This window comes from Pan troglodytes, chromosome 15 (assembly GCF_028858775.2).
Source record: "Pan troglodytes isolate AG18354 chromosome 15, NHGRI_mPanTro3-v2.0_pri, whole genome shotgun sequence".
Taxonomy (NCBI): Eukaryota; Metazoa; Chordata; class Mammalia; order Primates; family Hominidae; genus Pan; species Pan troglodytes.
Genome location: NC_072413.2, coordinates 21,665,412 through 21,678,302, shown reverse-complemented (window position 1 = coordinate 21,678,302; position 12,891 = coordinate 21,665,412). Strand labels below are relative to the sequence as shown.

At 49.2% G+C, this 12,891-nt stretch overlaps 1 protein-coding gene across 19 annotated transcripts; it reads left to right on the top strand.

Annotated features, from left to right (window-relative positions):
• Positions 1-3,581: 3,581 nt before the first annotated feature.
• PPP1R3E (protein phosphatase 1 regulatory subunit 3E) lies at positions 3,582-10,747 on the top strand. 19 transcript variants are annotated; one of them, XM_063792795.1, is made up of 6 exons: positions 3,583-4,495; positions 4,797-5,356; positions 5,800-7,260; positions 9,496-9,631; positions 9,793-9,901; positions 10,405-10,747. In XM_063792795.1, exons 1-2 carry the CDS (start codon positions 4,079-4,081, stop codon positions 5,217-5,219), a joined length of 840 nt encoding a protein of 279 aa, XP_063648865.1. In that variant the 5' UTR covers positions 3,583-4,078; the 3' UTR covers positions 5,220-5,356; positions 5,800-7,260; positions 9,496-9,631; positions 9,793-9,901; positions 10,405-10,747. The 19 variants fall into 19 exon arrangements, 15 of the variants coding, with proteins under 15 accessions (XP_054522375.1, XP_054522370.1, XP_063648865.1 ...); XM_063792794.1 differs by having other exon boundaries at positions 9,994-10,747; XM_063792793.1 differs by having other exon boundaries at positions 9,793-10,747.
• Positions 10,748-12,891: the final 2,144 nt, after the last annotated feature.

The following is a 12,891-nucleotide window of genomic DNA, read 5'->3' as shown; positions in this document are numbered from 1 at the left end:
AAGGGCTGGCTGAGAGGGCATGGTGGGCTGGGCTGGGCTGGGCTCCTGAGCCTCTAGGCTGCCCAGAGAAATATGCCGGACTTCGGGACATCTCGGGGCAAATTTAGCATTTCCAGGAGGTTTCCGATGTTCCATGCACTTGTTGAACTTTTCCAGCCCTGAACTGTGTGCCTGGAAAGCAGGAGCAGTTCCCATTAAGCTGGGAACCGTCTACCAGGTGCCTTACCCTTATGGGGCTAGCAGACACCACATAGACACCAAACCTTTCCCATCTTTTCTCCGGGACCTTTAACCCAGTGTTCTCTTTGTGGGCTGGGCTTCAGCCAGACATCAAGGAGCCAGGACTTGGATCACAAGCAGTTTCTCTCGGTACTTTTCTTTAATTCATCTTCTTTTGTAATTAGATTGATTTTAGTGGGGGTTTTTTCTTTTTCTTTTTTTTACCCAACACACAAACTAATTCTCATTATGAAAAAAATCAAACAATAAAGAGGTGCGGAGTAATAAAATACAGGTTCTCAAATACACACACACATACACACCCAATTCCACTTCCCTCCCTGCAGGTTGCCAGTGTTAAGCTTGATGTTTATCCTTCCAGATTACATACATATGGGGCCATTATTTATACATGGCAGTATATTTATACAGGGCAGGTCACAGGTGTGAAGCAGTCTGACCACAGCTGATCCACATGAGGGCACTCACAGCCAGCCCCCTGGGCTCTTGGATCTGGCACTTTTTTAAAGAGCGCCCCAACCAAAGGCCAGAAAGAGGCAACCTAATTCTCCTATTCTGCTAGCTCCCTTTGCTTCTACCTCCAATCCAAGCCTCTGTATTACCATCTTCCCTTATGGTCACTGGAGAAGCAAGGTCTTTTCTGTAGCAATAACAGTAACAACCAGCTGGGTTCGGTGGCTCATACCTGTAATCCCAACACTTTGGGAGGCCAAGGCGGGTGGATCACTTGAGGCCAGGAGTTCGAGACCAGCCTGACCAACATGGCAAAACCCCATCTCTACTAAAAATACAAAAATTAGCCAGATGTAAAATACAAAAATTAGCCAGCCTGTAATCCCAGCTGCTCAGGAGGCTGAGGCATGAGAATCACTTGAACCCAGGAGGCTGAGATCATGCCACTGCACTCCAGACTGGGTGATAGAACGAGACTCTATCTCAAAAAAAAAAAAAGGTAAAAACTAACATATTTTGAGGAGTTATTAGATGCTGTGCTTTTTTTACATGTGTATTTTTTCCTCTCACCAGTCCTTATGCTGTTTTATCCTCATTCTATGAATGAGGAAATTGAGGTTTGGAGAGGTTAAGTGATTTGCCTAAAGCCATATGCTGATATGTAAGAAGCTAGCACAGCCATCTCATGCTGTAACTTTGACACTATCGCTTCAAGATCCCCTCTTGCCTTCACATAGTCAATATGGTTCTCATAGTCTGAATCCACACCATTTACAAGTCCATACTCAATTCTCTCCTCTATTCTAAACACACAGCCTATTACACTCCTTTATGGCTGTATCCTTTCAACCATCCTCATTTCATTTTTGCTCTTAGCCTGATCATTCTGGCTGCCACCAGCAAGGTTGCCCTCTTCTTTAGAGAATAACCTAGTCCAAGTCTTCATTTGCACTCCTGGTTTATTTGTTTGTTTGTGAGACAGGGTTCTCACTCCATGGCCTAAACTGGAGTGCAGTGGTACAAGCACAGTTCACTTCAGCTTCCACCGTCTAGGCTCAAGCAGTCTTCCCACTTCAGCCTTCCCGGTAGCTGGGACTAGAGATGTGCTGCACCATGCTTGGTTAAATTCATTTTTTATAGAGATAGGGATCTCATTATGTTGCCCAGACTGATCTCAAACTCCTGGGCCAGCTTGATTGTAACATAAATTAATGTATGATTTATTATACATTAATTTATATGCATAATATATATTATATTGTATATGCATATACTATATATACATTGTATATATTGTATCACATATAATGATATGAAGAGAATACATCCATGCATTCTATATACGTGTAAAATTTAAAAAGTCAATATTGCTTTAAAAATGAGTCCCAGCTAACTAGTATTGCTACAGTCAATACTAGTGCGAATGCATGTAAACAGGAATGAATTGTATAATAATAAGATAACATGTATCTCATGGTTTATTTTCAACTTAGTCACTTGTGGTTTTACAGTTAAACTATCCTGCTGCTTTAAATTTAGAGACTTCATTTCTACTCTAATATTCCCTCTTTTAACACTCTGAGGATGTTAACTATTATTGTTAAATGTTTTAATCTTATATAACCAAGTGGGTAAGAGCGTGGACTCTAGAGCTAAACTGTTTAGGTCCTAATCCCACCTCCCCAATTATTAACTATGTGACCCTGGGTAAGAGTCCTCTCCCCTCTCTCCCTCAATTCTCTCATCTTTAAACTAGACATAATAGTCTCTATTCCTCTGATGGTTGTATTACATGGGTTAGTATTTGTAAAACCCTTACAACAGTACCTAGCACATTGTAAGTGCTACATTAGATCAGTAGGAAGGTTAGAAAAAAACTAAAAACAACTTCACTTTTTTTTTTTTTCACTAATGTAAAAAAAAAATGAAAGGGGAAAAAGCCAGCTCTGCCCTTCTTGGAAGCTCCCACTGGACCTAGAATTCCACAGTCCCAACTCCAAGAGAGTTGTTGGGTGCTTGTTCATTCAATAATTCGAGTGCCTACCATATACTAAAACTCACCATGAATCAGACAAAGCCCCTGCCCTCAAAGGGCTTACACTTGGATTAGAAATCAGAACTCCACCACTTTTTTACAGATAAGAACACTGAGTTCAGAGTATGGCTCTGAGTTCAGAGGTGGCTCACACCTGTAATCCCAGCACTTTGGGAGGCCGAGACGGGCAGATCACCTGAGATCAGGAGTTCAAGACCAGCCTGGCCAAGATGGTGAAACCCCGTGTCTACTAAAAATACAAAAATTAGCCAGGCGTGGTGGCGGACGCCTGTAATCCCAGCTACTCAGGCGGCTGAGGCAGGAGAACCGCTTGAACCCAGGAGGCAGAAGTTGCAGTGAGCCGAGATCATGCCACTGCACTCCAGCCTGGGCGACAGAGCGAGACTCCATCACACACACACACACACACACACACACACGAACACTGACTCCAGAGAAGTTATGCCTTGCTTGCTCAAGGTCACTAGAAGCTAGGTCTTCCCGCAGTTCTCAGTTCGGGTGCCATATTCTCACCTTCTATTTGAAAGACTCTACCTAGCTTTCATGACCTTTCCTTCTTTGCACCCACCGCCACCCCCTGCCCAAACCAGGAGCCTAGGTTTCAGAAAAGAAAACAGTGAACCCCAAAGATAAAGTCACATGCTGGGCGTTTTGAACCTTCCCCTGCAAGAAAATGAAAGGTTATTTTTTCTTCCCGGCGTTAACCTTTCCTGTGCTGTGCCGGAAAAGTTGAGGACTTTTTACATTTTATTATTATTATTATTATTGTAGAGATTAGGGGTCTCACTATGACGCCCAGGCTGGTCTTGAACTCCAGGCTTCAAGCGATCCTCCCACCTCGGCCTCCCAAAGTGCTGGGATTTGAGGCGTGAGCCATCGCGTCCTGTCCGTGGACGTTTTTTTTAAAAGGTTGAGTAGCTTCACTCGGGACCGTAAAGATGGAGTCCCCGCCCCCTGGTGCAGCAGCGAAGACAAGCGGAGCCACCTGTCAGAGGGCTGTGGGCGGGGGCGCCCGGCCGTGAGGGCCTTGGAACCGGAGGGTGAGTGCCGTTGAGCGCACGCTCAGAGCAGACCGCTAGCAGGAGGCAGGATGTGATAGTCTAAGACCCTGGAAGCTGACGGCCAGAGGGAGGGAAGGGTGGTCACAGAGGAGAGGCAAAGCAACGGGAGGTGGAGGATCCTGGAGGTGACTGCAAGGAGAATACACAGCAGCGAGGGGCTGCAGAAGCGGACCCAGCGACTTCTGCGCCGCCGCGGGGCGGGCGGGAGAGAGGAAGAGAGGGGAGCGCGGTGGCGCTGCGAGCTGGCCCCGCCGGGGAAGGGGCTGCCATGTCCCGTGAGCGGCCCCCGGGCACCGAAATTCCCCGCAACCTGAGCTTCATCGCCGCGCTAACGGAGCGCGCCTACTACCGTAGCCAGCGGCCCAGCCTCGAGGAGGAGCCGGAGGAGGAGCCAGGCGAGGGCGGGACGCGGTTCGGGGCCCGATCCCGCGCTCACGCACCGAGTCGGGGCCGCCGGGCCCGCTCTGCACCAGCCGGAGGCGGCGGGTCCCGGGCGCCCCGCAGCCGTAGCCCAGACACCCGCAAGAGAGTGCGTTTCGCCGACGCACTGGGGTTGGAGCTGGCTGCCGTGCGCCGCTTCCGTCCCGGTGAGCTGCCCCGGGTGCCCCGCCACGTGCAGATCCAATTGCAGAGGGACGCCCTCCGCCACTTCGCGCCCTGCCAGCCCCGCGCCCGCGGCCTCCAGGTAGGCGGCGGGGGCACCTCCCCTCCTGGGGACTTCCTCCAGTCGGCCGCAGCGGGCTTGTGGGAGTGGATTTGCCAAAGAGCACCCATCTCCATCCCTTCCCTGGGCTTGCGCCTGCCCATCCCTTTTGGGGACCCCATCTGCGAGTGGCTCTAGGCCACCCTGGCAGCTGGGCCGCACTCTGCCGGCCTGGACGCCGGGGTCGGCCTCTGATTGGTCCAGTGCCTTGCTCTGACACCGCCCCCTGTCTCTCCCCTCTCTCCGCCCTGGGCTCCCTCCTCTCGCTTCTTTTTTCCCCCAGGAGGCGCGCGCCGCCCTGGAGCCGGCCAGCGAGCCCGGCTTCGCCGCCCGCTTGCAGGCGCAGCGAATCTGCCTGGAACGCGCCGAGGCGGGCCCGCTGGGCGTGGCCGGGAGCGCGCGCGTGCTGGACCTGGCCTACGAGAAGCGCGTGAGCGTGCGCTGGAGCGCCGACGGCTGGCGGAGCCAACGCGAGGCGCCAGCCGCCTACGCCGGTCCGGCCCCGCCCCCGCCGCGCGCCGACCGCTTCGCCTTCCGCCTGCCCGCGCCGCCGATTGGGGGCGCCCTGCTCTTCGCCTTGCGCTACCGTGTGACAGGTCACGAGTTCTGGGACAACAACGGCGGCCGTGACTATGCTCTACGTGGCCCCGAGCACCCGGGCAGTGGCGGAGCCCCGGAGCCGCAGGGCTGGATCCACTTTATCTGAGACGAGGCGCCTGCGGCCGACGGCGGAAAACACCAAAGGCACCCGGGGACGGGGCGACCCGATGTGGCGGGGAGGAGTAGGAGAGACCAGGATTGGCGGGAGCGGTCCAAGGGAGTCAGCCGGGGAGGGCGAAAAGGGTGGGGAAATCAGGGGCATGGGGGCGTGGGGGCGTGGAGGCGTGGGGGCGGGGGGAGTGAGCGGAACCAAAGAAGCTCCGGGAGATCCGGGTGTTAAAAGCTGGTTGGATGTGAGTGGAAGGAACTCAGAATATAGGAGGAAGGAGACCCGAAACGGCACCGGAGGGATTATAAAAAAAAGGAAAAGAATGGGGATGATGGTGGCCTTCCCTTCAGTGAGTGGGCTCTGGGAGAAAGGGAGGAGGATCCATCAGGCCTAGGCGGTTGAAGAAGGTTAAGAACCTTTTGGAGATGGAGGAGGTATGATGTGAAGTAGCCCACCCCGTCGAAGGCATTTACATTGCTGGCGCATTCCCTCCTCTTACCGGCCTTTTCCACCTCAGATCCCCCTGTCCTACCCATCCTAGCTTTAACTCAGCCATAATTGCCTTGCTTAATCCCAGGAACCTGGCCACTGCTCCTTGGTCCTTGGCATTATGACGGGATTCCCTTGTCACCTCTGACAGTTCCTGGCTGCGGTGTCCGCGGACTGGCTGGGGAGTGATGACAGGTAGCCATCAGAGCTCCAGCCTCCAGGCAGCTTTAGGGATTAAAACGGAGGCCAAAGCAACTCCAGACCTGTTTTTATAGCCAAATACTGAGCCTCAGTGGTTGTACACTCAGGGGCTTCCAGGAAAATGCCAGCCTTACTTTTCTGGGGTGCCTTTTAATAACCTCCAAGCACTTTATGGACTGTTTGTCGAGGGACGGTGAATCAGGAGAATCACTATTCTGATTTCCTTTGTCTCCGAAGAGGAAGTCCCTGACTAGCTATATAACTTTGGGCAAGTTACCTCTCACCTCTTTGTGCCCCAGTGTTCTCCTTGGGAAACTGGATTTAGGTTAGATGATCTTTTAAGGCTCCTTGTATGATATTTTGTGATCTGTGCATGGCAGAGTATAGATTAGAAGCCACATTTTCCAACCTAGTGCTATAGTTCAGAATACATAGCACCCCAAGCGTCTGGCTGGAGCCGAGGATGGGTCCTCCAGTTTTTGGCACAGATGTTCCGGAGCCCAGGAAGCATCCCATAACCAACCTTCAGCCCCACCGCCACCCCCAGCGTATTCCAGAGCCGCTTCCAAACCACAGCCTATCCTCTGCTCCATTTCGCTCTTGCCCTCACAGACTTGCAGCCTCCATGCTCTGAGACAACTGTGCGTAGGTACATCTCTGTTGGTGAAAATGATGCTTAAGAACCCCAAAGATTAAAGGAAACAATGTTAAGGGCTTTTGTGAGGATAAAAGATAATGGGTATATGGAATAGAAACATTTCAAATGAAGAATCAAAGCATTTCAATCAATCCACTTGGTTGTAAAAAAAAAAACAAACAAACAAAAACAAAAAAACACCAAAGCAACTTGAATAGTAAATGGCACCAGAAGATGGCGGTCTGCTCCATAACCAGAGCAAGTGCAGTGGGAAAGCTGGACTCTCATACCCACTCACATTCATGCCTTATATAAGCCTCTCCTCCTGGTTAACCTTAGCAGGGGAGTGATTCCTCTGCTGGTTGCTGTTTTTCCTTTTCTCTTACCCTATTCCTAACCTCTTTGCTTCTCTCTTTCTTTCCTTGTGTCTCTTCCTTCTCTTTTCTTTTTTCTTTTAACATATAGGGTATTTTTTTCTTTTAACATATAGGGTATTTGCCTTCATTTTGTTTATTTCCATTTGTTTCCTTCTTCATTCATGTTCATCTCTGCTATTCCTTCTCCCTCCAGAAGGGATGGAAACCCTATTTTCTTTTCTCCAAGACCATGGTTGGTCTGCTTCCCTCACTCGGGCTCCTTGACAGTCTTCTAGAAGAGAGGAGGAGGAAAAGAAGCAGTTCCTGATGTTACAAATGAACAAGGATCTCCCAGGTAACCAGCTCCCCACACCCATTTCTGTTACTAATTTCTCAAAGAGAAATTTCTGGTTCCCCTTCTTCCTTATCACTGAGTGAAAGGGGACGGGCATGCACATGTGCCCATACATGCATTCAGAATAGAGTGTGGGGGCAGGGGCGGTAGTTCATGCCTGTAATCCCAGCACTTTGGGAGGCTGAGGCAGGTGGATCATTTGAGGTCAGTAGTTCAAGACCAGCCTGGCCAACATACTGAAACCCTGTCTCTACTAAAAATACAAAAATTAGCCGGGCATGGTGATTCATGCCTGTAGTCCCAGCTACTTATGAGGCTGAGGCAGGAGAATCACTTTAACGGGGTGACAGAGGTTGCAGTGAGCTGAGATTGCACCACTGCACTCCAGCCTGGGTGACAGAGTGAGACTCCGTCTCAAAAAATAAAAAAAAAGAATAGAGTATGGGGCTTGTTGGCTTGTTACCATGCCCCTCCTGTCCACAGCCTTAGTCTTTGAGAAAAGATGGCTGAAAGAGAGGAACTCTCCAAGTCATTCCGCAAACAAATGCCCATTTAAACATCATCCTTGTCTTGTGAAGAAAACAGGAAGAATGTCATGCACCGTGTGGATCACCTTCAGTTCAAAGTTGCAGCAAAGTGAAGAAACTACTGGAAGCCACCCAGCAATGCACTGTTTAGTCATCAATTAGGAGCCCATGGGAGGATAATAGGGAGACTGGGTGGAGGCTCAGTGTGTAATAATCTCTTGTCTAATGTATGTGTGTCACTGCCATGTTGTATGAACAATAGTGAGGGCTCACATTTACTTAACACTTGTGTACTCAAATCTGGGTTTTTCTTTCTTTCCAGAACTATGACTCAATCATAAAATCTGTTTTGTTTGCATGCATGCCCAAAACAACCCTATAGGTAGAACATTATCATTATCTCTGTTTTAGAGATGAGGAAACAGGCTCAGAGAAGCTCAGAAATTTGTTCAAGATCGCACAGCTAGTAAATGGCAGAAGTAGGATTGTGAACCCAGGGAATCTCCAGAGCCTCTGTGTAACCATGATATTATATTTTTTTCCTCTTTAAAAACAAAATTAAAAACCTTGCTATAATCTCTTATTAGGAAAAGATCATAGTTTCTGATTGTGCTCTGCCTTCCCATCCTGCCAATCTCCTGGACTGGGTTGGAGAAGACAGGGGGCCCCCGAGCTTCATCTGTGACTCAAAGGAGTTTGCTGCTGTCTCCTGTGTCAGTGTCCCATCTATGCAGGATCAGCACAGGACCCCCCTCGCCTTCCTACTTACACTCTAGCCTTTCCATACATTGGCATTCTCTCCTGGCCCTAGCCAGCGCTCCACACCTGTTGGTGTGCCACCTCCCTCCCTCTTCCCCCACTGGCCTTGAACAGGCAAACCCCCTAATGTTGCCACTAGGTTGGGTCCATGACTAGGACACCTGCTAGACGGTCTGTGCTTGGGCCTTTTCTAGGAATCCTGATGTTACTGGGTAAGTGCCAACTCTGTGGGCAGAATGCTAATGATAATCCTGTTCCCTAACCTCTTTCTCAGAAGTACCCTGGCTCACTCTCCCCAATCTCAGCTTTATAGAACAACATTTTGGTCTTGATTATTCCCATATCAAGCTGCCCCAGGGCTTCGGTAAGCTGTTAGTTGCCCCACTGCCTCAAGGCTGGGTCTGGCTGAGCTACTTTCTTATGCACACAAATAATGGGTGTCTCCTTGGAACCTGACACAAAACTATCAGTGCTACCAAGCCTTGTAAAATAGGGAAGAAACTAATATTTCTTGAGTGGCTTCTGAGTGCCTGGTGCTTTCACGGCTCTCTGGAGAGATTCCTTGCCCTGATGCCTTTGGTGTGTACTCCTCTCCCAGGACTTCAGCACTGAGATTTTCCCAACCCCCTGGCTTTTCCTCACCTTGGGTTGAGTTGATCCGGCACTACCACAAACCCCAGCATCTGCAAACCAACCAAGATTAGGCAGTATGCCCTTTCCGTCTTGCACTGCTCTTCCAAAACTTCCATCTGTATTTCTCACACCCTCAGTAAGCAAAGCTGAGTGTGCGTAGACAGAGCTGCATCCACTGCTTTCTCCCAACGGGTGCAGTCTAATCTGACACGGGGAACACTAGGAGTTTAGCGGAATCTTCAGCCACCCTATTAATGTGTTACGCATTAGGCATTGTAGTGGAAACTACTCTGACGGCTCATGATTATATGAACAGGAGCAATTTGGAATATAACATGTCAGCCGTGGACTGGGAGGTGCCGTAAGAGAAAACACTACCAGGGTCATAGGCTTGGGTCCTTGAGGCAACCTAGCAGGGACGCTGTTGCCCATTCCTCTCATCCAGACTGCAGGTATCTTCCTACACCTCCCTGTCCCATAGCCTCCGTCCTGTTTTTTGTTTGTTTGTTTTTCTTTGTGAATGTAGAAAAACATTTCATCATGAGCCCTAGCTCCTCAGTTTTCCACCTAACACCCACATTCCCTTGTTTCTAACTGCCGTGTTTTTCTGGAGCCTGCTGGGATCTTTGCAGTTTGCAGATCATAGAATCAGACATGAAAAGGCTTCTCTTCAGACGTCATTGGTTCCTGGCTCCTTTACAGATGAGAACACAGGCCCAGAGGTGAGAAATGACTCTAGCAGGGTCATAGAATTTGTTAGTGCAGCTCAAGATGGGACTTAAACTCAGGCCTCCTGATCACATCCCATTCCCAGGCTAGGAAACAGGTCTCTGCTCGGTGTGGTGGTTCATACCTGTAATCGCAACACTTTGGGAGGCTGAGGCAGGAGCGTTGCTTGAGCCCAGGAGTTCGAGACCAGTCTGAGCAACATAGTGGGACCCTGTCTCTACAAAAACTTTAAAAATTAGCTGGGCATGGTGGCACACATCTGTAGTTCCAGCTACTCGGGAAGCTGAGACAGGAGGATCGCTTGAGCCCAGGAGTTGGAGGTTACTGAGCTATGATCGCACCACTGCACTCCAGCTTGGTGACAGTGAGACCCTCAAAAAAAAAAAAAAAAGAAAAGAAAGAGGTCTCTACACAAGCCCGTGATTCTTCATGGCAAGGGATAACATCAGAAATGTTTTATTTTCTGCTATTAGTTTCCATTCCTTTCCCCATCCAGGCATAAAGAGAAACAAAAGACAATGATGGTATTCTCTGTGTCCTCAGCTTTGGCACTTTTGTTGATGTTGCTAAGGAGCAGTGACCTTGCTAAAAAGACTGAATAATCCACCCACTGAATAGCTAACCTGGGAAGGAAATGAAAATTTCCTATGTGGATCTCCCCAAATCCATTGTTGTCACCAGGCCCTCCCAGAGCCTCCTCAGTTCCTTCACAGTGCAACCCTGTGTACTTGGCCCGCAACCCAATAGTATTGTGCCTCACTTCGCCTTCCATGGGCAACTGCCCTCCCTTCTGGACATAAAACCTCATATTTTAAATAAAGTTGAAATATGAAAAGAAAGTATGTCATAAGATATTCAGAAGTATTGTGTGTTTTGGGCTAAGGGCAGCAAGAGACACAGAGGCAAGATTCCCTCCTTGACTCAATTTCTTGGTCACCTTGTTTTTTTTGTGTGTGTGTCCAGAAAAATTTAATAAGTTTGCTTAAATTATTATAAAGTTGAACCACTGAAATGTTCACTGAAACATTTTGACTTGCATTAATGCTTTACTTCCCCACCCACATTTACATTAAAAATTCACACACAAATGAAAATTGAAAACTGACAACACCTGACTTCTGTCTCCTATTTTTCTGCTCACAGTCATATACTTAGGTACCTTTTGACCCCATGGGAGAAAAAATATCTAATATTCAGAACTACCAATGACAGGAAGCAGAGACTTTTTTTTTTTTAAGAATGAAGTTTCCCCCATCACAATGGATTCTTAAGCACATTCTTCACGCATGCGGCGTGCTAGCTGGATGTCTTTTGACATAGGTGTTACACGTTTGGCATGGACAACACACAGGTTGGTGTCTTCAAAAAGCCAACCAGATAGACTTTGCTTGCCTCCTGCAAAGCACCACTAAGCTGCACTCTGCAACGGCAGATCTGTTTTAAAGTCCTGAGCAATTTCTCACACCAGATGCTGGAAGGGAAGTTTGCGAATCAGTTCAGTAGATGTCTGATAATGGCTAATTTCACGGAGTGCCACAGTACCAGGCCTGTAATGACGAGGTTTCTTCGCCCTCCAGTAGAGGGCGCACTCTTATGAGCAGTTTTTTTGTTTTTTTTTTTGGGGGGGGGGGGAGGGGTGTGTGTGTGTTGTTTTTTATTTTTTGTTTTTCCTGAGAGTCTTGCTGTCACCCAGGCTGGAGTGCAATGGCGAGATCTCGTCTGGCTGCAACCTCTGCCTCCCGGGTTCAAGTGATTCTCCTGCCTCAGCCTCCGGAGTAGCTGGGATTACAGGGGCGTGCCACCACGCCCGGCTAATTTTTGTATTTTTAGTGGAGACAGGGTTTCACCATGTTGGCCAGGCTGGTTTCGAACTCCTGACCTCAGATGATCCACCCGCCTCGGCCTCCCAAAGTGCTGAGATTACAGGCGTGAGCCATGCGCCTGGCCCCCAGTTTTTGTATTTTTTTAATAGTCGGGGTTTTGCCATGTTGGGCAGGCTGGTGTCGAACTCCAGGCCCCAAGTGATCCGCCCGCCTTGGCCTCCTGAAGGAGGAGGAATTACACGCGTGAGCCACCTCGCCCAGCCGGAGCAGCTTTTGTAGCCAGTTGCTTCCTGGGTGCTTTACCTTCAGTCAATTTGTGAGCAATCTGCTTTGTGTGAGACTGTGAGAGAGACCTCCTTACTTACTCCCCTTCTTCAGCTAGAGCTCAGGGAGCTAGAGATGGTCCTGGTTAGAGAGCTACCTTATTTCCTAAAAGTCCTATTCTCATTCTGCTGGAGTCCCCTCTGGCTATGCAAATGCTGAGGCGAAGGAGTTTTGGAGGACTTAGGCAGTCCTGATGTAAGACACTCCCAACAGGATCCTATCATCATTTTGGGTAGTGGGAAGTTTACCAGGGCCCAGCTCTTCTCTGGAACCCAGCACCAACTGCTTTAACCAACAGTTAAAGGGAAGAGCTTGGGAAAAGCCCTGCGTTTCTCCTTGGGTGGGGAAATCCTTCCTTAAGAAGACCATCTGAGTTACATTCTGCTGCTGCTGCTGCTTTTTTTTTTTTTTTTTTTTTTTTGAGACAGAGTCTCACTCTGTCGCTAGGCCAGAGTGCAGTGACGCAGTCTCGGCTCACTGCAACCTCTGTCTCCCAGCTTCAAGCGATTCCCCTGCCTCAGCCTCCCGAGTAGCTGGGACTACAGGCGTGCGCCACCACGCCCAGCTAATTTTTGTATTTTTAGTAGAGACGGGGTTTCACCATGTTGGCCAGGATGGTCTCCATCTCTTGACCACGCGATCCGCCCACCTCGGCCTCCCAAAGGGTTGGGATTACAGGTGTGAGCCACTGTGCCTGGCCTACATTCTGCTCCTTGAAAGTGCTGGATGAAAGAGCAAAGCCCTTATCAAAGGCAACCCCCTAAGGCAACGGAGGAGAAATATGGAAAGGAAAAGCAAAGACGTCTGCCTAATTCAGAATGGAGTGATACATTATA

Coding starts and splice junctions, on each gene's coding strand:
- PPP1R3E (XM_063792795.1), top strand. CDS start 4,079: ATGTCCCGTGAGCGGCCCCCGGGCACCGAAATTCCCCGCAACCTGAGC. Junction 4,496..4,796: donor CCCGCGCCCGCGGCCTCCAG/GTAGGCGGCGGG, acceptor TTTTTCCCCCAG/GAGGCGCGCGCCGCCCTGGA.